Genomic DNA, 23,035 nt, shown 5'->3' with positions numbered 1-23,035 from the left:
CCCAGAGTTAATACATTGAGTTTTACCGTTTCTGAATCCAATTCAGCGGATCTCGCCGGACAGGGAACGTTTAGTATTAGCTTAGCATGGTTCAAAAATGACCAAAGAGTTTTCGATATTTTCCCTATTTAAAACTCCACTCTTCTATAGTTATACTGTGTACTAAGGGACCGCGGCGGAAACATGAAAAAGTTGCCATTTTCTAGGCCGTAAGGCTAGGAACTATACTCTCATTCCGGCGAATGAATAATCAAGAATCCCTGTGCTGCCCGTACACATGGCCGAACCAGGCGCACTAGACTCACACATCGCCTGGTGGAAAATAGGCCCCAGCGTGCGAAACCCACGCTCCCTGTGCACTCAAGGAGGGTCTGGCTGTTTTTTCGGTCGCTGCGTTGATATCACTGCGCCTGCTGGCCCAATGGTTAGGGCAGCACAGATTACTTGATTATTGTCGCGGGAATGAGCGTATAGTTTCCCTAGCCATATCGGCCTAGAAAAAAATTGGAAACTTTTTCATTTTCCGTTCAAGATGTAACTACGAAGAGTCCAATGTTTTAAATAGGGCACTATCTAGAAGAAACTATTCTGGTAATTTTAAAACGCGCTGCTATGTGGTCAAATCAGATCAATGATCTATGCTAAGCTATACTAAAAGTGCGTATCACCAGACCTGGAGATACAGCCCTGAATGGATTTATTAAAAAAAAAAAAAAAAAATCAAAAACACGAAACACTCAACTTTTAACTCTGGGGGAGTTGGAGAATGAGCACATTCCACAAAAAAGTGGAGTGTTCCAGGCAAACTATTATGCTCATCACAGGTTACAAATTTTTCAATGTTTTAATGATTTTACAAAAATTTCTTTTTCTAAATTATTATTGATCGTTGGTCTAGAGGGGCTTCATTTCATTTTCCCTAGGCTCCACCATGTGATCGGGAAACTAGTCATCTTTTATGGGGTTCATCCAAAAAAAGATAAAAAGGGACTCTTCATTTGGTTTTGTAAAATTTTGTAAAAACCAGCCAGACCTTAACCACACACACACACACCACAACACACACACCAGAGGTGAAAAAGTAAAATTAAGATACACAAGTTAATTAAACTTAAATAAAAAAACCAGTCCAGAGTATTCAAGAAGCTCAGACGGGACAGAAGGTTCAGTCTTCCAAACAGGCCCAGTGACCTAAACAAACAGCAAGAGTGGCTTAATAGAACAACTCTGTGAATGTCCTTGAGTGGCCGACACACCGCCTGGGATTGAACAACCATCAAACTATTTCTGGAGAAACCTGAAAATGTGCAATTCTGCCCTCATCCATCTCCTGACAGAGCTTGAGAGGTGAAGAGATGATCAGTAGAGAACTGACAGCATAAGTGCCAATGATAATGAGAGAAAGCTTGTCGCATCAAACAAAAAGATTGAGGCTGTTCAGGATGCTTCAGCTAAATATTTAGTTAAGGGTATGATTACTTTTGCAATTACTTATTTTCAGTTTTTATTTTTATTTTTAATAAATTTACGAAGTGTGTGACAGTTTGTGGTTTTTGCTGTGTCATTATGGTGTATGGAGTGCAGATTGATGTTGAAAAAGTAATTTAAAGCAGGTTACCCAAAAAAGCCAGCAACGTAACAAAACATGAAAAAAATTAAGGTGTTTTGATACTTTTGCAACGGCACTGTTATGTGTAATGTCTCATCTGTTTCATCCACAGGTTATTATTATTATTATTATTATTATTATTATTACATTTTTTTCCAATTGCTAACACACTAAAATGACATGCATAGCACAAATATTTAAACTGACACACAGAGAGCAAAACTTCTTCTCAAGTCTCCAAAAGTCTAAACATTCATTTGCTTTACACACATTCTGCATTTCAAAATGGCACTGTTTTAAATGCACTGAACACAGTTCTCTGCATAAGACACAACAATCTGACAAAGTCAAAGCGAAACCAAAATCAGAATGAAACAACTTTATAAGGTGCCATTTGAGAGAAACTCTCAAAGAAACAGAGTTCAGATGAGTATATGTGGATGTAAGTACTATATTGACTGCAGTACACTACATGCAACACTGTTTCCCAGTGTACTGGATAACACCATATTGACTGATTTTTGTTCTTTGTTTTCAGGGAGTACTGGAAATGGATGCTCATGCAATCCCACATGAGTTCATCTTTATAGATGAGGCTGGGTTCAGCCTAGCAAAGACCAGAAGAAGGGGGGAGAACGTACATTGGCCACAGAGCCATTTATAGATGTTCCTGGCCAACGTGGTGGGAAATCACAATGTGCGCTGGCCATCGTCCAGTATGCATGGTGTCCTCCACCATCATGCCAACCTTGGACCACACAGCCCCATATTCTCAACATTTCTGGGGACAAACTTCACAACATTTCTCATACCACCAGAGCGTATGAATGATGCAGACCATCAAAGAAAAAAAAAAACCGGTACGTTGGACACTGTAAAAAATAAAAAAGGTCGAGTTAACTTAAAAAATTAAGGTAATTTGCTGCAAGCAATTTTTGAGTTTACTCAACTTCCATGATTAAAGTTTTGCACAAATCATTGTGGAAAGTTGATTGAAACTGCTAGTTTAAGTTAGGTATACCTTCCTCAGTAAGTACATCTAACTAGTCATCATGAGTTTGTTTAAAGTTAAAAAGGGGGTTGAGTTGAACTTTAAGAAATGAGTAGGGAGAACTACAGACCGGAAGTTCACTAAACTCAAAAAGCTTTGCAGCAAATTACCTTAATGTTTTAAGTTGGTTCAACTTAATTTTCTTCTTTTAATTTTACAGTTTTAAATCTTGCATTCAAACTTCTTCCACAGATTCCTGTATGGCCTTCACTTTAAAAATCCAAACACAGAGATTTCAAACCATATCTGTAAACACACAAAAAAAGACAATTTTACAGAAAAAATATTTATTTGACAATTCTGCAAAGCGGACACATTTTCTGTCAGCATGAAATGCAAAACTTGGACTTGGATATAGTTCGAAATCCAGTCATCAAAATAAAATAAATAAAAGGCAAAAAGAGGGGCAATCTTGAAATGCCTTTAAAGTGTGGTGAGTAAAAACATAAACAAAGTGCTCTTAAAGTGCTAACACAAAATGTTCTCAAACAAGATCCAGAATACAATCTTTAAAATGCAGCACTAGCAATAAAACGACTTCAGAGTTTTAACATGTGCTAGAGGTATCAAGTATTACAACCTGTTAAAACACAACTTAGTCATAAAACCGCTTACACATTAAAACTTCTCAAAACTGTCTTTGGCATGTTACACTGTTTATAGCCAGCTACTGAAATCTAATCTACAGAAACAAATCAGTACTTGCACTTTTGATTAGCCATATGAACTGCAGCTACTTAAAATTTAACAATTTGTTTTTGAAGGACTGGACTCTTGCAGAGCACTGGGGGTCAAGGCCAATAAACACTTTCTGAATGGTTTCAAAAGTGTTCTTCATTTTAGGTTCTTTAGGATACCTAATGTTGAGGGCAATAAATCAAGCCAAATAGGAGAGCAACAGCTGTAGGGAGGTCTTGAACATTTATCCAGCACAACTTGCTCCTCTAGAACTACAGACAGGCACCTTACATTTGGGTTGGAATGGATGGTGGCTAGGTCATCTTCAATGACAGTTAAGATACCCATCTTCATCCCCTTTTGTGTGAATGTTTTCTGGGTCTGTGTCCTGCATCAGAAAAAAAAAACAAAAACAACAAAGACAGAATCAAAACACATTTTAAATTGATTGAATTCTGCTGGACCACAAAGAGTTTTTTATATTGTTTGGTCATTTCCCATTGTGTTTGCTTGGATATAACACTTTTTAATTTGTGCTGTCAGACTCATCACTGAGAATGATTCAACTTGGATTATTCAATAAATACATTTTTGCCAACACTTTGTCTCCTCCATTCTACTCTTTCAGAGAACAGTTAGCAGATTAGTTTCGAACACCAGACAAAACTGTTTTCTCTTTACAGCATCTGGTCATACCTCAGCTATGAGTGTATATGTTGATAACAGACTGATAACACGCTTATCAGGCATGACTTCAGGAAGTTTCTAGACTTTTCCCTCATAAACCAAAGGTAGACCTTTGAGAGCTGTAGCTTTTCTTTGAGCAAGCACATCAGAAGCCTGAATGACACAGAAAAAAGATATATGCATGTTATATTCACACCAAAAGCTTAGGGCTTACCTTTAAAGGAACACTCCACTTTTTTTTGGAAATAGGCTCATTCCTCCAACTCCCCCAGAGTTAATAAATTGAGTTTTACCATTTTCTGGAATCCATTCAGGCACGGATCTCCAGGAAAGGGGACCCTTTTTAGTGATAGCTTAGCATTTTCAAAAATGACCAAAGAGTTTCGATATTTTCCCTATTTAAAACTCCACTCTTCTATAGTTATACTGTGTACTAAGACCGGCGGAAAATGAAAAGTTGCAATTTTCTAGGCCGATAAGGCTAGGAACTATACTCTCATTCCGGCGTAATAATCAAGAAACTGTGCTGCCGTAACATGGCCGAACCAGGCGCACTAAGATCACACAGCGCCTGTGGAAATAGTCCCCAGCGTGCGACACACGCTCCCTGTGCAAGCAAGAGGGTCTGGCTGTTTTCAGGCGCTGCGTGATATCACTGCGCCTGCTGGCCAATGGTAGGGCAGCACAGTTACTTGATTATTACGCTGGAATGAGAGTATAGTTCCTAGCCATATCGGCCTAGAAAATGTAACTTTTCATTTTCCGTTCAAGATGTAACTACAGAAGAGTCAAGTTTTAAATAGGGAATATATAGAAACTATTTGGTAATTTTAAAACGCGATGCTACTGGTCAAATCAGATTCAATGATCTATGCTAAGCTATACTAAAAGTGCTATCACCAGACCTGGAGATCAGCTGAATGGATAAAAAAAAAAAAAAAAAAAAAAAAAAACAGTAAAACTCAACTTTTTAACTCTGGGGGAGTTGGAGAATGAGCCCATTTCCAAAAAAGTGGAGTTCAAGGGCAACTATTATGCTCACTCACAGGTTACAAAATTTTACAATGTTTACATGATTTGACAAAATAATTACTTAATTTGCTAAATATTACTTGATCAAGTTGGTCTAGGAGGGTCTTCATTTCATCTCCATAGGCTCCCACCATGTGATCGGTACAACCTAGTCATCTTTGATGCGTATTCATCCAAATAAGATAAAAAAGGTACTCTTCAGGTTGGTTTGTGTGTAATTCTGTAAAACTCAGCACAGACCTTAACACACACACACACACACACACACACACACACACACAGAGAGTGAACAGTAAGAATTAAGACTACACAAGTTAATTAATCTTTAAATAAATAAATCATCTCAAATACATAAACTCACCTGATCTTCCAAAAACAATGCTGGCCATTGTTTTAGAACATCAGCCACAAGAGGTTCTTCATCAACTATCTCCTTCCTTCTCAGAGAGAACCGTCAGATCCATTTTGGAGTCAACAACTGCCTATGCTGAAATGTTTTTTCTTTCAGTTCCTCCTGTAGTGCATCTTTTTCCTTTTGTAAGGAATAATCTGTCTGCCCTACTGGGTTGTTCGGGAGGAAGTTTTATCTCGCATACTCTCTTTTCTTTCTTTAAAACATCTAGAGTCATTGTTCACTCTTTTTTGGTTCACAGTGACTTCAGAGCAACCTGCTGTTCGTTGTTTCTGATGGTAGTTTCCAACCTTATATTTGATGCTCATAGTCCAGCTGTGATAACCTGTTCCTGAGCCTGAGTCCTTTAGACATGGATACTTTTCAATCAGTGCAGCAGACACAGACTCCAACTCTTGATTTTTTGGGGTAAGCTTTGAATGAAAAAATTGCCTGAGCTATGCTGTCCAGGATTTCCATTTTCATTTCTCTTGGTACAGTGAGCAGTGTTCCATCTTCTTTAAAATTCCCATTCCCTTTCTCAAGCCGCAACTCAACATCATAAGAGAACTTGGGAATCGGGAAAGGAGATGGCCACTGAGAATTTCCATGCTGTCTCACAGACACAAAGGAGAAACTCTGGTTTGAGCTATCAGATGGAGAGGACCCACTGGCAGTGTCTAAAGAGGAAATCGAGGTCTCTGGTTCTGAGTCTTCAGGTACTTTCTGGATTATGTTCAGCACTGCTCTTTCTGGTGGAAGCTCTGTTATATTGGTCAAGTTACAGAGTTCATTTCCGAACTCAGGATCCTCAAACTGAATCAGAAAATCATCCTTGATTTCAAGCCTTTCTTGAAGAATTGTTTTCAAGTGTTTCAACCGAAAGTGAGATTTTCCAAAATATCCAGCCTCCTAATATTATCAGGGGCCAACACAACATGGAGCCGCATATTCTGTTAAACAAAATTCTGATTAAAAATAAATCAAGTACATTAAGTATATGGCAAAGCTTAATATGTGGTAACATGTAAAATGACTTAAGAGGGTAGTTCCAAAATAAAAATTTTGCCAAGTCACATAATTCTAAATCTGTGTTACTTTCTAATGCAGAAGAAAATATATATATTTTTTTTGAACGAATATCACTGTCTGTCTTTTCAACACAACAGCAGTGTATACTGACTTGCTGAAAGGTTCCAAAAACATTATAAAACTTGGGATATAATGCACAAGTAAAATGAAGTACTTTTGAGATTTCCGGGTCTTTTTTAATCTTTAAAGTTAGATATATGGCTCTACTGAGAAAAAAAAAAAGCAGACTGTCAAATTCACTGAAGGAATAGTTTACCAAAAATGAAAATTCTATCATTATTTACTCACCCTCATCTTGTTTCAAACCCCTAAGACCTTTGTTCGCCTTCGGAACAAAAATTAAGATATGTTTTTGATTAAATCCGAGAGCTCTCTAACCATACATAGACAGCAAGGGTCCTACCATATTCAAGGTCCAGAAAGGTACCAAGAACACTGACAAAATAGTCCATGTGACATCAGCGGCTCACCTGTAATTTTATGAAGCTACGAGTATTATTTGTGTTTGCAAAAAACAAACAAAAATACCTTTATTCAACAATTCTTCTCCTCCACGTCACCCTAGTGCCATTTTGGAGAGTACCAACAAAAAGTGTTCTCACAGCTTCATAAAATTATGGTTGAACCACTGATGTCACATGGAATATTTTGATGATGTTCTTGGTACCTTCCTAGACCTTAAACGTGGTTGGACCCTTGCTGTCTGTGGAGGGTCAGAGAGCTCTCGGATTTAATTAAAAATATCTTAATTTATGTACCGAAGACGAACAAAGGTCTTACAGGTTTGGACTGACAAGAGGCTGTGTAATTATTGACAATTTTCATTTTTGAGTGAATTTACCCTTTAAAACAACCAATTTTGTCTTCTGCATTAGGAGGTCATACAGGTCTAAAATGTAATTTACATTTTGTGGAACAGTTCCATCAACCTTTGAAATACTTTGTTACGTTAAAGTTCAAATCAGAAAACAAAGACCCACTTTTAATGTAAATTGTTTGACTATATGAAGAACAATTAATGAAGGAATCTCTTTAGCGCAATCATGTTCCTTCCCTGAACTGTATACGATGTGAGAGGATGAGGATCATTAAGATCATCTGGCTCAAGGATTTCAATTGCACTTGTTTCAGAAAACTCATAATACCTGTAGTGCTCAATGTACCATGACGGAAGCCTTTTGCAAAGAAAGGCCACCTTGTTAGCATTGGCAAGTACACCAAGTATTCTGAAAAAATCAGGCAAGCCACTGCATTGACCTGAGGACAAAATCATGCCTTCACTGAAGTGAATTCCATGCAAATGCACATCAGACGCAAGTGACAAAACCTCTTTGTGCGGGTATTCTTTACGAACTGCAGTCTTCTGCAGTTCTTCCAATGTACATGTTCTCACAGTTTTTACCTTCTGCACAGACAAAGGTGATGAAAAGAGACTTGGACCATTGAGATAATGGGCCATCATAAGCTGATGCTTAGTTGCCAAGGTGAGTGGAATGTTTTTAAAATTGTGGACATCACGCACAACACCTTTGAAACAGCGAATCGGGTGTGGATAATGCTCCACGTAGTGGTGTTTCGGGCGCAATTTCAGGTTTGGGAATGTGTCTTGGAGTAGTTGTCTGTGTTCTACAATTTTTCGTTCTAAAAAGCATAGCATTGCTTCTAAGAACTTGACTGACATAACCAACTCCACTATCTCTCTCAAGTCCATCATAATTTCCCAAGCAGGCTCAGAATTGGGTACAAGATTACCAATCAATAATGGTAATAAGCGTAGTAATGCCCAATTCTCATGCCCATTTCCCACCTATGGTTTCTTTGAGAAACTGGACCGGGGAAATTACTTGGGGTCTGTTTACTCTGTCTGAGTCCTTGTAAGGAAAGGACTTGATACATTTGTTCAGAGTATCAAGAGTAAAATATTTCTTTGTGATGAGTTCTTTTAAGCACACTGATAACTCAGATGGAACAATTCCTTCCAAAGTGTCATGGAGGACATCTGGAGGGAACCCAGTTATTGGGTGAAAGAAAGAAAGGTGCTTACTGAGAACACATTCTTTTTTTACACCCAGTCTGCTCTGAAGCTCATGGTGGTCTCTCAGTTCATTTGTAATGGAGTTGTGCTGTTCAACGGTTCGAAGCCGAAAACAACTAGCATATTGTGTCTGTATGTCATCTTTGCTGACTTGGCAAAATCTACACAGGTTTTCAGCCTGAAAGCTTTCTTGAAAGCCACCAAGACTGTGAGCCCCAAGATTGCCAGCACATACACAATACACCGTTCCTCTGAGATGTGCATTCAGTGCTTCAACAAACACACCTTTCTGCTCCAGGCGTTTCATGTCTTTTAACAGTGGATCAAAAAATTTGTCATAGCCGAACTGTTTTATATCACTGCTTTTTCCAAGCATAGCTAGTTGTATTGAGGAAAGTGTAGAACGGAATTTTGCAGGCAGATTCAGAAGCACCCAATAAACTGCTGTGATTTTGTGAATCTTTTTTGAAGTCCCCAGGGGATTGCAAACCTCAAATTCATCAGTGTACATCAACATTGAAATGCAATTGCTTTGTACCCCTAAAAGTTGGTTTTCTTTGTAATACTGCCCACTACGAGTTGATGTGTACTGTCCTGGTAAATCCTCCTCAACAAAAACAGCTTTTTCCAAGACATCTACTCTGTTCAGCAACACTTCAAGAACTTTCAACACCGGGACATACACAAAGCTATTTTGGTGTAGTCTATCAAATCAGTACTCCACAGGATCAATTACTTGAAAATGCTCTTTAAAATAAGCATTCCATCTGTATTCTGTTGAGAGAGTACCCTTCTTTGCAGTGGCTGTAAAAACAGGATTTGTTTTGAGCACTTCTGCTGATAACAATTCAGCAAGCTCTTCTGCCAATGACTCATCAATGTGACTTTCATACTTTCTTAAAATATCCCTGATCGATTGTTTTGCTGTATACCTAGACAACGAAACAATATCACACATCCAACATAATATCTCCTGAATTGCACTTTTTGAAACATGCAAAATTGACTGCATGTAAAGGATCAATGATGCAATTTTGTGCTCCAGACCTCCATACTCTACAGGCTCTAAATACACGTTTGTTTCATGTTCAGAAGGAACTGCAGGAACAGTGACATCACTAACATTTGACTGCAGATTCTGCATAGGATCTGTTGACTCTTCCGACCCTGTCTCTTCATTGCTTTCCAAATGATAAGTTCGCAATGTAACAGACGAGCTAAAATCTTCAAAACCTTGAGATTTATGCTTCCGAGATATGTGGCTACTAAAAGTTGAAAGGACATTAGTTGTCAGCTCACAATCTTTAAAAGGACAACTGACTGTGTCATGCCTCCTCAAATGATTTCTGATATGGTTTAAAAACTGGGATGGCTGACAAACATCTTTGAAATCACTTAACTCACATGAAAAATTAAAGTGGTCAGTAAGTGCAGCAGTGTGTTTGTGTGATCTTGTCAAATGTGTTTTTAACGCACCTACAGTTTTAAAAGTGCAGACGCAGTCAGTATACAAGCAAGGATGCTGCCAGGATCGCCCTTGATAGTGCCCAAGCCTGTAGTGTTTCAAGAGGACCTCTCTGCTACTGTGGGAAAATTTGCAAAGCTTACACTGCATTCCAAACCTAAGAAAAGAAAAACAAAATCAGTTTGACATGCAGTGTTACATTCTAACTAAATTGACATGAATTGTTTAAAACACAACATAAGTATTACAAAAAGGAGAATATTAGATAAATCACATTCAATGCAAAAGAACAATGCCAAATTACATTATTAAATGGTGCTAAGAAGAGGTATGCTAAAAAAAAAACTAAGCTCCTGAAATACTAGACATTTGCAGATAATTCAACATAATTATATATATTCGGTGTTTTAGACCGGATGTTATGTGAAGCACGTTATGTTCTACGTCTAAGATCATAAACAACCACACGGTTAACAAGGTTAAGAATACCCTATAACTTAAATGTAAATGCTGTTTTTCCCTCTATTTATCAGTACTACAATAGTGACGATTTTTTTTTGGTCAATCGTGTAACGTTATTCACTCAGATTTTTTTTTCCAAGTAACTTAACGTTAGTGCTCTGTTTTGTGGCGTGGCTTGACGAACAATAATCACGTTTTTTGCATTAACGTTTGCCAAAACCGATTTGCAGAAATCAAAACGAGGACTGACCAGCAGGCAGAGGATTCTGCTTAGTCTTAAAGCCTTCCTCTAACACAAATCAAGCATCCAAAAAGAAAGATTAATTCTCAATTTAGCATTTGTAATTCGCATTAGGCATATGAATGTGTTCCGCATGGCTTTCGTATGCTTCTTTGATTACTTAACCTTACTGGACGACTCTATTAACTCCATCCACAACACACACTCCATTTAAATACAGTTTACTGTAATAACTATAACTTACACAATAAATTCGTGTATTTTATTTGTGTTTTAATTCAAATTTTACAAAGCGAACTGAACATGGCCTTCAAATGAAGCACGTGAAGTAAACTAGAAGATCGCTAAATCATTACATTCCTTAGAATAGTCTTTCCAAAACACAACGTTAAATTTTACGTTAAGCATTTGTGTAATTTATTAAGGTTATTTTCGATAATAAAACTAAAAGAAAACTTACCTGAACAAGAGAACATCCAGCCCCTTCTCAAATGCAGTTGATGAGGGGAAACCCCGTGCAAAATGCCGCGGAAACAGACTGCGCATGCGCAATGACAGGAAGTGAAGCACTCGAATGAAGAAATCAAATATTACGTTTTCCCAACTTAATTGTTCATTTTCATTGCACAAAACAGTAGTAAACATGCAGTTAAATAATTTTTATAAGTAAACTCAACACTGTGCTCAAAAATTTATCCACCTAACTTATAATTTTAAACTGAGTTAACAGTGTAGTATGGGACAACGTGAGCTTTTATCGTGCAGCCCCAGTCCAAAACTGGTTTGCTGACCACCCAACATTTCTCGTGCAATACCTCCCACCATACTCACCATTTCTGAACCCCATAGAAAAGTTATTTTCGGCATAGCGGTGGAAGGTATACGACCGGCAGCCCTTTGTGCACGTGCCTCTTGTGCAGGCCATGGAAGAGGCATGTGGGTGCAATTCAGGGATGGATAAGGCACTCAAGGCGCTTCTTCCCTCGATGTCTGGCAAGGGAAGATATTGCCTGTGATGTTGACGAGGCGTTGTAGCCAGGCCCGGCTGTGTGGCAAGATGCTGCCTAATTATTTTTCTTGCCTCTTATTTTACTGTAATATATTTTTTTCTGAAATTTTCTTTTTTTTAGTTTACTGTTTTTTGTAAGAATATTTTTGTTCAGTCCCATGTAAATATATCTGCTGTGCATATGTTGCACTGACTTGTTTACTGTAGTGAAAAAAAAAAAAGTGTTGCAACAGCATGTGTGTGTGCTCTGCAAATATTTCTGTGCATGTGAACAATCTGATACATATTTTAGTATTATGGCAAAGCATACTAAAGATGGGGGTGCTTTTCATTATGCCCAACAGTGTGTAGTTGGTTAGGCAAAAATCTGGTAATATGAATGAAGTGTGTGCCATTTCATGGAAAAGTTTGATTTTGACAATGCTATGTGTAGTTTCGGTTGCAGTGCTTCATTTTGCAGGATATATGAGGTATTTTGCAGTTTGGGTGTGTGGTTTTGTGAATTGTGTTAACTATTTGGTTAAAACTAGACTTGTTTGTAAAAATTGTGTTAGCAGTTGGAAAAAAAAAACTGTATTATTATTATTATTATTATTATTATTATTATTATTATTATTATTATTTGGGGTGATGGGATTTTTTTCTTCTTTTTTTTTTTTTCAACTTTGTAACTTTGCCCATCAAATGTAAATAGTCGGTATCATGGTGGTTTAAACACAGTTTTGTCAAATAAATGATGTGTAGGTGTTTTATTCCTCTTTAATTATTACTTATTTTATTAATTCTGCTTTTGTGTGTGTGTGTGTGTGTGTGTGTGTGTGTGCGTCTGTGTGCGTATGTGTGTGTGTGCGTCTGTGTGTATGTGTGCGTATGTGACTGTGTCTGTGTGTGTGTGTGTGTGTGTGTGTGTGTGTGCGCGCGTATGTGACTGTGTCTGTGTGTGTGTGTGTGTGCGTCTGTGTGTGTGTGACTGTGTCTGTGTGTGTGTGTGTGTGTGTGTGCGTCTGTGTCTGTGCGTCTGTGTGTGTGTGTGTAAGTGTGTGTGTGTTTGTATTGTGTGTGTGTGTGTGTGTTTGTATTGTGTGTGTGTGTGTGTGTGTGTGTGTGTGTGTGTGTGTGTGTGTGTGTGTGAAGGAATTGGTAAGAAAGACGTCCCAGAGAGAGTTCCAAATATTTTATTAACTATCAAGCAAGGACAGCTTGTTACAGGTTTCCATCTCTCTGTTATTAATTATTATCACTATTATTATTAATCAAAACCGATTGTCCTGTCTGTGTTACCTTAACTTCCAGTGCAAACATGTTTTGTCTTAATATCTTGAATGACAATAAGCCAAATCTACACACAATCCTCCAAATCTTCAACAAGGAACTTGTCATGTTTTACAAGGCTTTGGTAAAGATTCTCTTTCAGTTTAGATGTTGTGAGGAAGTCCAGAAGAGCTCTCATTTTTGCTTGTCTTGTTCCTGAGTTTAAGATGATTTGGTATTTTTCTTCTCCAATCAAAGGTTTCATGTCATCTGCAATGGGCTCCACCAGAGACACTCTACTGATCAGCTCTGTCCTGTGCTTCTCCACAAACTCAGCTCCTGTGAACAGTGAAACAGTTGCTTGATGAAACTAGAAATAATGTGCACTATTACACACCACAAAAGCACATTTTTAACATTTTTTGAATATCATAAATATTGCTCACTACCAAGCACAATAGCTGTTTATAATGCATTTACATATTGATAGACAGACAAACAGATAGATATTGATTGATTGATTTACCAGGTTTGCATCTCTCTTGTTTCTGTGCTGCACCAGCCTCAGCAGTATGATTGGACTGCAGTGTATCCACATTATGGCCTGGGTGAAGATGGAAAATAATAATAATTCTGATTAATATTTTTTTTTTGTTTGTTTTTATTATTATTATTTTTTTTATCCACTTCAAATGTTGACTACTTTATTTATTTATTTATTTATTCAGCAGGTACTTCCTCACAAGCATGGTCATGTACTCAGGATATTAAAGAAATGAAAGAACATGCACTACATTTTCATTAATTCATTCATCAGTATATATTTTAGATTTAGTGACGTTATCAAACATTATCAAAAGCCTTGAAATCTCTGCAGCGACTGCACAAAGTAATTGTGGATGTGTGACTGTAGTGTATATTTGTGTTTTATATGTTTGTATGTTGATAGAAGATCTCGGCACATCATTAAATGTTGTCTTGTAATAAATATATTTAATATTTGTCGTTCACCTAGCTTCTCCTGCAGCTCTTTTGCAAGATTCATCTGCTTCATCTTTTCCAAAACAAGCAGAGTGAGATTCCCAGCACCGTCTGGATAGCGTTGAATCATGCATGTCACAACCTCAAACCGTTGTTTATTCTCCAGTTGACTTTTGGGAATTTTGAAGTCGTTTACGCCTTTAGTCAAGTGCCATGTAAATAAATCCATTTCCTTAGAATCCAGTTCATCCAAAAACTCCAGGAGGATTTCATGCACAGTCATGCTGGACTACTGTTAATGAGAGATATATATATATTCCTCTGAAACATTTATAATTCAATATCACTTAATATTCTCTTTATGAAGGTATACAGAATCATTCATCTGAATATTAGCATTCCACAGTTTATATATATATATATATATATATTCAAGCCTTTGAATTGTGTAGTATAAAATGTTACCAAAGTTTTTTTGTTTTTTTTTGATAAATGCTGATCTTTGAATCTTCCCTTTCATCAAATAATCCTGAAAAAAAAGTATTCAGCTGTTTAAAATAGCCTATTGATAATAATAATAATAATAATAATAGTTTCTTGCACAGTAAATCATCATATTAGAATGATTTCTGAAGATCATGTGACACTGAAGACTGGAGTAATGATGCTGAAAATACAGCTGCACATCACAGAAATACATTACACTTTAACAGATATTCAAAGCTTTGTGAATGTTCTAAAAGATGTGTGGAAAAGAAAGCTTAAAGAGCAGGTCATATGGGTTTTTGAAAAAATCTCTCTTTTGCAGTTTATAATGTAGCTATCCTTAAATGAAAACAATCTGCAAAGTTGTTAATCAAAAAAGTGCATGATAAATAAAGATATTGTCTCTCAAAAGAGAGAGTCGGTTCTGAATCGACGTAACGAGTCGTTATATTTCCGAAATATAATTCAAACCTTTTGTTGTGTGCATGTCATTTTATCAAGGACTGATTCTCTAATCTTGGCTTTTATCTTCGTTGGCTTCTAATCTTCTTAATTCAGACTAACAAGCTCTCCGAACCACAGCCTGTAAGTACGATTGATACGCTCTGTACATTTTCAACTGAGTGCTCAAAAAAAGGTTTTTGTGCTAATATGTGATGTATACCTAGTGCAGCTTTAGGTTTCCAGCTAAAGCACAATATAACTGTCTTACTGAAGTACTTCTGATAATTCACTGTGAACCCACTATTTCCGAACAGTGTGTTGATTATTGTAGACTGATGTTGTTCTATTGACTTCGTTTACATTTGTTTCTGAATGCTTAAGCGCTAATCGTGATTCTTGTAGCACAATTTCTAAAACTATTAATACGTATAGCAAAACCACTCACTGAGTTTGCAAAACTAAAAGCACAAACACTGCTTTGCACTCAGTTTGCAATTTTGTAACACACACTTTGCAAAACTGTAGTCACAATTCACTGCACAACACTCTTTTTGCAGAACTTTAAACACAACTCACTGCTTACACTCAATTACCAAATTTCCAACACACTCCTAGCAAAAATTATACACATGTATGGCTATCATTAACACTATTTTGCCAACTGTCTGGCACACTTTCACATGTGAAAACTGTTTTAGATAATTAGTTCACTTTGCAATCAGCCTAAGCACTATAAATAAGCCACAGGTAAGCTGTCTGTGTGGAGTACAATGGAAGGAGCAGTAAGAGTGAAAAGAGTGAGAATCAGAGGAGGCCGAGGAGGCCGAGGGAGAGGACGTGGAGGTGAAGAAGTTGGAGGAAGAGGACATGAAGGTGAAAAGAGGATGAGGAGGGGAAGAGGAAGGGTGAGAAGAGTAAGAAATAGAATAACTGATGACATCAGAGCTACAATACAAGCACCGCAAAGCTCTGAAAAGGGTCGTGCGAACAGCCAGCCACATTGTTGGAGGTGAGCTTCCCTCCCTTCAGGACATCTACACTAGGAGGTGTATAAGGAAATCCCGGAGGATCATCAGTGACTCCAGCCATCCTTCCCACAGACTGCTCTCTCTGCTGCCCTCAGGAAGACGTCTCCGCAGCATCCGATCCCGCACTAGCCGACTGAGGGATAGCTTTTTCCCTCAGGCTATCCGACTTATGAACAGTCTGAACTAATACACCCTACAGCATACTCCACAATATGGTATGCCACACACTGCACTTTAATTTTGACAGTTCAACACTGAACTATTTAACACAATAATCTACCTGCTACCACTGGATTCCATCCAATGCACATCCATAACATTTCTGTATCCAGCCCACGTACACTCTGTTGCACCTTAGCATATTTTCATGCGTATATATGTCTACATAATGTAGAATGTGTACATTCTGTGTATAGTGTAAAATGTGTAGTGCTAACTGTAAGTATGTCTAATAGTACACTGTGTGTACTGACTACATGTATGTGCATATTGCATATTTTCACCTGTTGAAGTCTGTATGGTTATATGTTAACTGTTTCTGCAATTTCTGGTGCACGCTCCCAAGAATTTCACTCACCAAGGCACATGTGCTGTGGTGATGTGACAATAAAGTGACTTGACTTGACTTGACAATAGTGGACCATGTCATCAACCATGGGATGACCCTGAGGGAAGCTGGCCAACGGGTTCAGCCTAATTTGAGCCGCTACATTGTGGCAAGCATCATTAGGACATTTCGAAATGAGAATCGGTAAGTACTTTGTAGCACTGCCATACTCTAATGAGAAACACAATAGTACCATACATGCAAAAAATACTGAAATTGTTACTTTACAGAATTGCTAGACGTCCAGATGTTGGGGGCAGAGGAAGAATGTTCACTCCAGAGCAAGAGATCCATATAGTGAACATGGTGATTGCCAATAATGCAATAAAACTGCGCGAAAGACAGCAGCGCATAATTGATAATGACACCATCTTTCAAAATATACACAGTGTAAGCATTTCTGCACTAAGTCGTGTACTTGCGCGCCACATAATAAGAATGAAGCAAATTTACAGAGTTCCTTTCTAGAGAAACACAGAACGTGTAAAGCAACTGCGATATGACTATGTGCAGGTAAGCTATAGTGTCATTGGTTCTGAATTTGGAAGTGCATACTGTAGTGCTGTGCATGGGCCTGATGTGTTACATTTGTTTTGTCTTGTCCAGAGAGTGATGGAACTAGAAGCAGATGGCATGGGACATGAGCTACTTTTTGTAGATGAGGCCGGTTTTAACCTCAGTAAAACCAGGAGACGTGGCAGGAACATTACTGGACATCATCATCAATGTCCCAGGACAACGTGGTGGTAACATAACCATGTGTGCAGCTATAAGCCAAAATGGTGTTGTTCACCATCATGCAACCATAGGCCTATACAACACTGCACACATTATTGCATTCCTGGACACCTTACATGACATGCTCACTGTTCAGAGACCCGAGCATACCCGATATGTCATCATATGGGACAATGTTAGTTTCCATAGGGCTGCTTTGGTCCGCAACTGGTTTACAGACCACCCATCCTTCATGGCACTCAACCTCCCTCCATACCCTCCATTCTTAAATCCCATCGAGGAGTTCTTCTCTGCCTGGCGCTGAGTGTACGACCGTCATCCTCATCAACAGGTAGCCCTTTTACAGGCAATGGAGGAGGCATGTGGAGATATTGACCAGGCATCATGTAAGGCCTGGATACGGCATTCAAGGAGATATTTTCCCCGGTGCCTTGGACTGGAGGATATCGCATGCGATGTGGACGAAATTTTGTGGCCGGATCCAGAAAGACGACATGATGTAGGCTGATTGTCTTTTTTTTTTTTTTTTTTTTTTTTTTTTTTTTGTGAAATTACTATTTTGTGTTCTGACTTTGTCTTGGTTTTTATGAGTGTGACTAAACACCAATACTTGAAGTTTGGATCCTTGTATGTTTACATGACACTATGACAAAAGTATGACCTCAAATTGACATCTGTACACAGAGAAAGCAAAAGCCAGATGTGTTTTGTATTCATACCATCAGTGTGTAGTTGGCACATTGTGTGCTTAGTAGATGATGGCTTGTGTTTACTGTTTGATACGAAAACACCATTTTTATGAAGGTGTGAAGAGTTAATCTAGCTGTGTTCGCTTTTGCAAGAGAGCTACAATGTTTTGATAATTGGGTAAAAGGTTTTCTTATTTGTGTGTAGAGTTTTGCAAAAATAGCCAATAGTTACAAAAAAAAAGTGCTTAAGCAATCAGAAAAAAACTGTAATAATAAAGAATTTAGTGTAGCACACAGACTTTATAATCATAGTGAAATTGCTGTCGCTTGCATAAGTGTTTTTGTATTTTATGTCATTATTATAAGAACGGATTGGAGCACTATATTACTGTTTTATGTAAAGGTGCTTTATCGATGATAGCTGACTAAATGGGTCAAGGACTCCTCTCTGAGCCAATCACAGCAGGCTTGTCCAGCTGACCAATCAGAGCAGAGCAGGCTTGACGAAGGAAGGGGTTTGCTCCGATCCATAGACAGTAAAAGAAATGGACACAGCGACCCCATTGGAACTCAATTGAGACAAGTGAAGCCCGTTTTTAGCGATTTTTAGCACTTCCGTTTCTGACGCGCAGACTCAAACTAAGCTTGATGACGTCAGCAACCTGTCTGACAGATGTAAATCTTCTAGTAGCTGTGTGTGCAAACTGCCATCGTTAATCTTGCAGAGACGGCGAGCTTGAGCGGCAGTTCTTTGGCCTGAGTGAGCAGGAGTAAGTATTCTGATTTATTATTTTGTATAGTATTTTAAAATGTAACGCCAGTACACCACTGTCTTGGCGTCTTCCCGATTGCCTGCGAGCTTCTCCTCCTGTCTGTACGGTAATTTCTCTACTGTGCAACAGAGAGTCGAGTGGTTATGACGCAATCGTTAGCCTATTTTTACAAAAAACTGTTTCTACAGGGCCATAATGTAACATAGAAGGTAATGGAGCCCTTTATACATTGTCGTGTATCTTTAGAAATAAATAATGGACAAATGGAGTCTTTAAACGCCTCAGATGTAAAGTTATTCGCTGTCAAAGTGGTGTGTGGAGATTCTAAGAAATCCACAAGGTGATAAAGATTCTGAGAAGAAGTCCACGTATTTAAATTAAACCCAAGTGTTGTTGAGAGATTCTGAGAAGTCACGTACTCAAAATGTGTTCTATTCATAATGATAAGTTTCATTTGAAAAGTTAAAAATTAATATTTCATGGTAAGGATATATATTAACAGGTTTCATTTTTATATTCAAAAATGTTTTTGGTAAACTTTATGATATATTTCATATGTAATTTCACAGTATTTCTAACTGCGTAGTCAGCTGAGTCTGTTTTGCATATGAAGTTGAACTGCACGTATTGTTCTTTTGTATCAATATTTCTTAGAATTATCAGTATGATACTTTGAATCTAAAAGAGGAAGAAGTCCAAAATCGAGACATTTACTAGACTATTTTTAAAGGTCAGGTGTTATTAGTGATAGCCAGATGACGACTTATGTCTAGAACAACAGTATATAAGATAGACTCTGCAAAATAGAATAGGGTTTGACTTTCTGAGACTCTGGTCTCTCTATCTTTTCAGCTCACTTCCTCTTCTCTGGCTTAAATCTACAACTCTTAGACTCAGACATAGAACTCTTACAGGTTTTTATTCAAATTCAGATACTTTGATACTCTGATACACTTAAAACCTACTAAAACAATAACAAAAAAACTGGTACTTTTGATTTGAACAGAATAATTGTTTATGTTTTAATTACAATTGTATTAATGTTTTGATTAATACTGGTTGGGTTCAATCCATAATAAATGGATTGTTATTAAAAATGTACTAACATTGGATTTACATTTTCTATATTTGAAGGTTGTTACTATTATCCAGAACTTTATTTCCAAGTTATGATTTGTGGTTTCTGTTCTCTATATTCTTTTTAATAAATTTACATATTATTACACCTTGACCGTCTGAATTGGATTACATTTTGCATCACAAAGTGACGCCAAAATGAATGGGAGTAAATGGGATGCTAACGCAAGTGAAGTTCTGCTACAAGATGGCGGCACGCGGCCGACTTCAACTTCCGGTCGACTTCCTTCCCCCCTGCTCCGATCTTGCTTTGAACAAATCGTTTCGAAATCATTGGCAAATGACTCTAAAATTGAATGTATATTCTGAGGAAATTACAATGTTTTCTGACCTTAGATGGATTTAAACCTGTTGTAGGGGACTCCAACACAATATTAGGACACTTTAAAATACCACCTGCTCTTTAAAATATTCCTGCAAAGTGAAAGTAAAACTGATTTCTCCTCCCCTTTCACTGTGATTCGTCATGTCTCCTTCTTCCTTTCTCTGTCAGATACTACACTCTCACACTATTACTCGAAATACTCTAGAATACAGTTTCTTACGAAAGTAGCAGGGATAACTGCAGGATGAATGAGTAACGCTTTGCTGTTGTGATAACTGAACATTTAGCTTTGATCACAGAAATAAATGACAAATTAACATATTCAAATAGAAAGCAGTTATTTTAAATAGTAGCAAATATTTAACAATATTACTGATTTCGCTTTATTTTGGATCAAATCAATGCAGGCTTGGTTTGAATATTTAAATGTCATTTTTACAAATTCTCTTTACATGTTTCTCACTGGTTTATGGACAAACAATGGATTTTCTGAAGTTATGTGAAAGTGTTGTCAAGTCTTCCTGCGGTGGAAACACTCACTGAGTGATTACATGAGACACTATATTCAGTAAGTTGTAGTGTATCTTTCGACATGGACTGGACGTGCATTCAGTGTTTACTTCATGCTAATAACAATGCACTCCTGCTTCGCTTGAACTGAGACAAGCGGGAGCGCGCGTGCTCCGTCACGTCCCCGAAGAGCTCCAGAACTGTATTTATCGTTTGAAATTCTTAATAAAACTATTAGAGTTTAATGCTGAGATTTCGTTTCCTATTGTCAAAAGTGACCTGCTCTGTCTTGTCTGTCAGCTCGTCTGTGTCCTCTCTGCTCTGCGATGTTATCACTCCGTAAGAAATCCGTAAATCAGACGCGTCTCATCCTGCAGTTCAAGGCTAAAATAAACGCTTCTTTCAATACAATTAATATAATATTAATACATTATTAATAAATAAATGATGAAATAGTAGCATATTATTTATTGTGGTGGCCGATTGGATATCATATTAATAGTTTTAACAAGCCAATGCAACAAATTACTAGAGAGACGCACAGGGACCATTACAGTTTCCATTAAAACCCATACAACCCTCATTATAACCAGTAAAACCAAAACTCTGCCAGTTTTATTATTAATAATAATAATAATAATTATATATATATATATGTATATATATATATATATATATATATATATATATATATATATATATATATATATATATATATATATATATATATATAGGCCTATTTTTTTTTTTTTTTTTCCGGGTTTCTCGCTTTGCAGACGCACTTGTCTCTCAGCCGCATGCGCAGAGATCAACAAAGAAGTTTTGAGGAAAATTGCTTTGTAGATCATGACTGAAAAGTGTGTTAACTGCTTTTATCTCACGAGTTGATCCGGGAAATCTGTGAACATGTTGCCAATTTTACTGAACTTTCAAATTTCCGATCATAACTTTGTTATTTGATCACAAAATCAGTTCAGCAAGAATCCAGACTCGTATTTTTGCTCTAATTAAGGCTTCTGTACAAAACGACACACACTTACCTTTGTGAATGTTCTAATAGACGTGTGGAAAAGAAAGCTCTGCAAAGTGCAGAGATCCTGTAACAAACGAAAGTAAAAATGATTTCTCCTCCCCTTTCACTGTGATACGTCATGTTTCCTTCTGCCTTTCTCTGTCACATACTACACTCAATTAGGTGAGACGTTATGGATTTGTGTTTACTGTTTTGAGAATATGAGGCATAGTTTCAAGAAATGTGTTTAAGCAATCGAGAACAACTGTAATATTGTTTGGTGTGGTCACTCAATGTCACTTAAAGAGTCAGGTGTTAAAACACAAACCAGCAAGGAAAAATAAAATATTCATTCATTTTTAAAGCTGCAATCCGCAATTTTTTTTTTTTTTTTTTTTTTTTTTGGTTAAAAATCTATTTGAGCAATTACATAACCAGCCAACAATAATAATTTGCATGGTTTAAAGCGATATGAGCTAAGCAATCGTTAGATTTAATCACCATTGCAGAGCAATTTATAGGCCTAATGTTATATTCCACAGTTGGTGAGAACAAAAGTGGCAGACACGTTACTTACGGGTTCAGATAACACTTTCCGGTGAAAATTCCTACTTCAAGTCTACAATCTGTGATTCCGAAGTACAGTATCCACACCGGTATGGTGACTGACAGCAAACGTTAGAGTCATCCACGCTGAGGAGCCGTGCCGGTGCACAACACACGTAAAGATAATAATTCTGCGTATAACTGCAACTGTAGGTTTCAAACGGAGATGGCAACAAAGAGGCAAATCTTACAGACAGCAGCTTGAATTTATGATAATTTTCTATCGATAGGAGGCAGCAACAAGTACATACTTACTGTCAGCTGCCCACTGTGTCACATCAGTGACCCATTGTTGCAGTTCCTCACCTGATAGGTCTTTTAGTGCACTTCTTTATAGCTTCAATGTCCTCCTTGACTTCATCTTTTGGATATCTCAAAAGCATAATTAATGGAAAGTCACACAAACCTTCAGCAATACTGAATGTATTAGATACTATGCATGTACAACTTATGGGACTTCAGTCAGTTAAAATTGAACCTTTATTGAAGAAATCTTTATTTATACTTACCATCAAGTACCGTGTAGACAAGTACTTGTGCAGGTTTCTTTATTTGCTCATTTCATCCTCTAGCATGCAATGTGATCACATCTACTCGTGCTGTAATGATAAAAGAATTAAGTGTGCTTTTCAACTAGTGGTTAGTCACCAATATGATGAATGAAAGGGAAAACAACAACAACAACAAGCCAACTGT

The 23,035-nt window shown here is 37.4% G+C and overlaps 1 protein-coding gene across 1 annotated transcript; it reads right to left on the bottom strand.

Moving 5' to 3' along the window:
- Nucleotides 1-12,911: 12,911 nt before the first annotated feature.
- LOC122138057 (NACHT, LRR and PYD domains-containing protein 1b allele 3-like) lies at nucleotides 12,912-21,868 on the bottom strand. Its single transcript, XM_042728858.1, has 4 exons — nucleotides 21,762-21,868; nucleotides 14,015-14,276; nucleotides 13,530-13,607; nucleotides 12,912-13,342 (listed from the first exon to the last, which is right to left on the bottom strand). The coding sequence occupies exons 2-4, from the start codon at nucleotides 14,265-14,267 to the stop codon at nucleotides 13,092-13,094; spliced, it is 582 nt and encodes a 193-aa protein (XP_042584792.1). The 5' UTR covers nucleotides 14,268-14,276; nucleotides 21,762-21,868; the 3' UTR covers nucleotides 12,912-13,091.
- Between the last annotated feature and the right edge of the window lie 1,167 nt (nucleotides 21,869-23,035).

The sequence above is a fragment of the Cyprinus carpio genome, chromosome B7 (assembly GCF_018340385.1).
Source record: "Cyprinus carpio isolate SPL01 chromosome B7, ASM1834038v1, whole genome shotgun sequence".
Lineage (NCBI taxonomy): Eukaryota > Metazoa > Chordata > Actinopteri > Cypriniformes > Cyprinidae > Cyprinus > Cyprinus carpio.
Note: the sequence above shows the minus strand (reverse complement) of the source record. Positions and strands in the feature narration are given on the sequence as shown.

Excerpts from the sequence above, each read along its gene's own strand:
- LOC122138057 (XM_042728858.1), bottom strand. The coding sequence starts at position 14,267 with ATGACTGTGCATGAAATCCTCCTGGAGTTTTTGGATGAACTGGATTCT. Across the intron at positions 13,608-14,014 it reads AGAGCTGCAGGAGAAGCTAG|GCCATAATGTGGATACACTG; the intron begins GTGAACGACAAA and ends ATCTTCACCCAG. Across the intron at positions 13,343-13,529 it reads ACAAGAGAGATGCAAACCTG|GAGCTGAGTTTGTGGAGAAG; the intron begins GTAAATCAATCA and ends CACTGTTCACAG.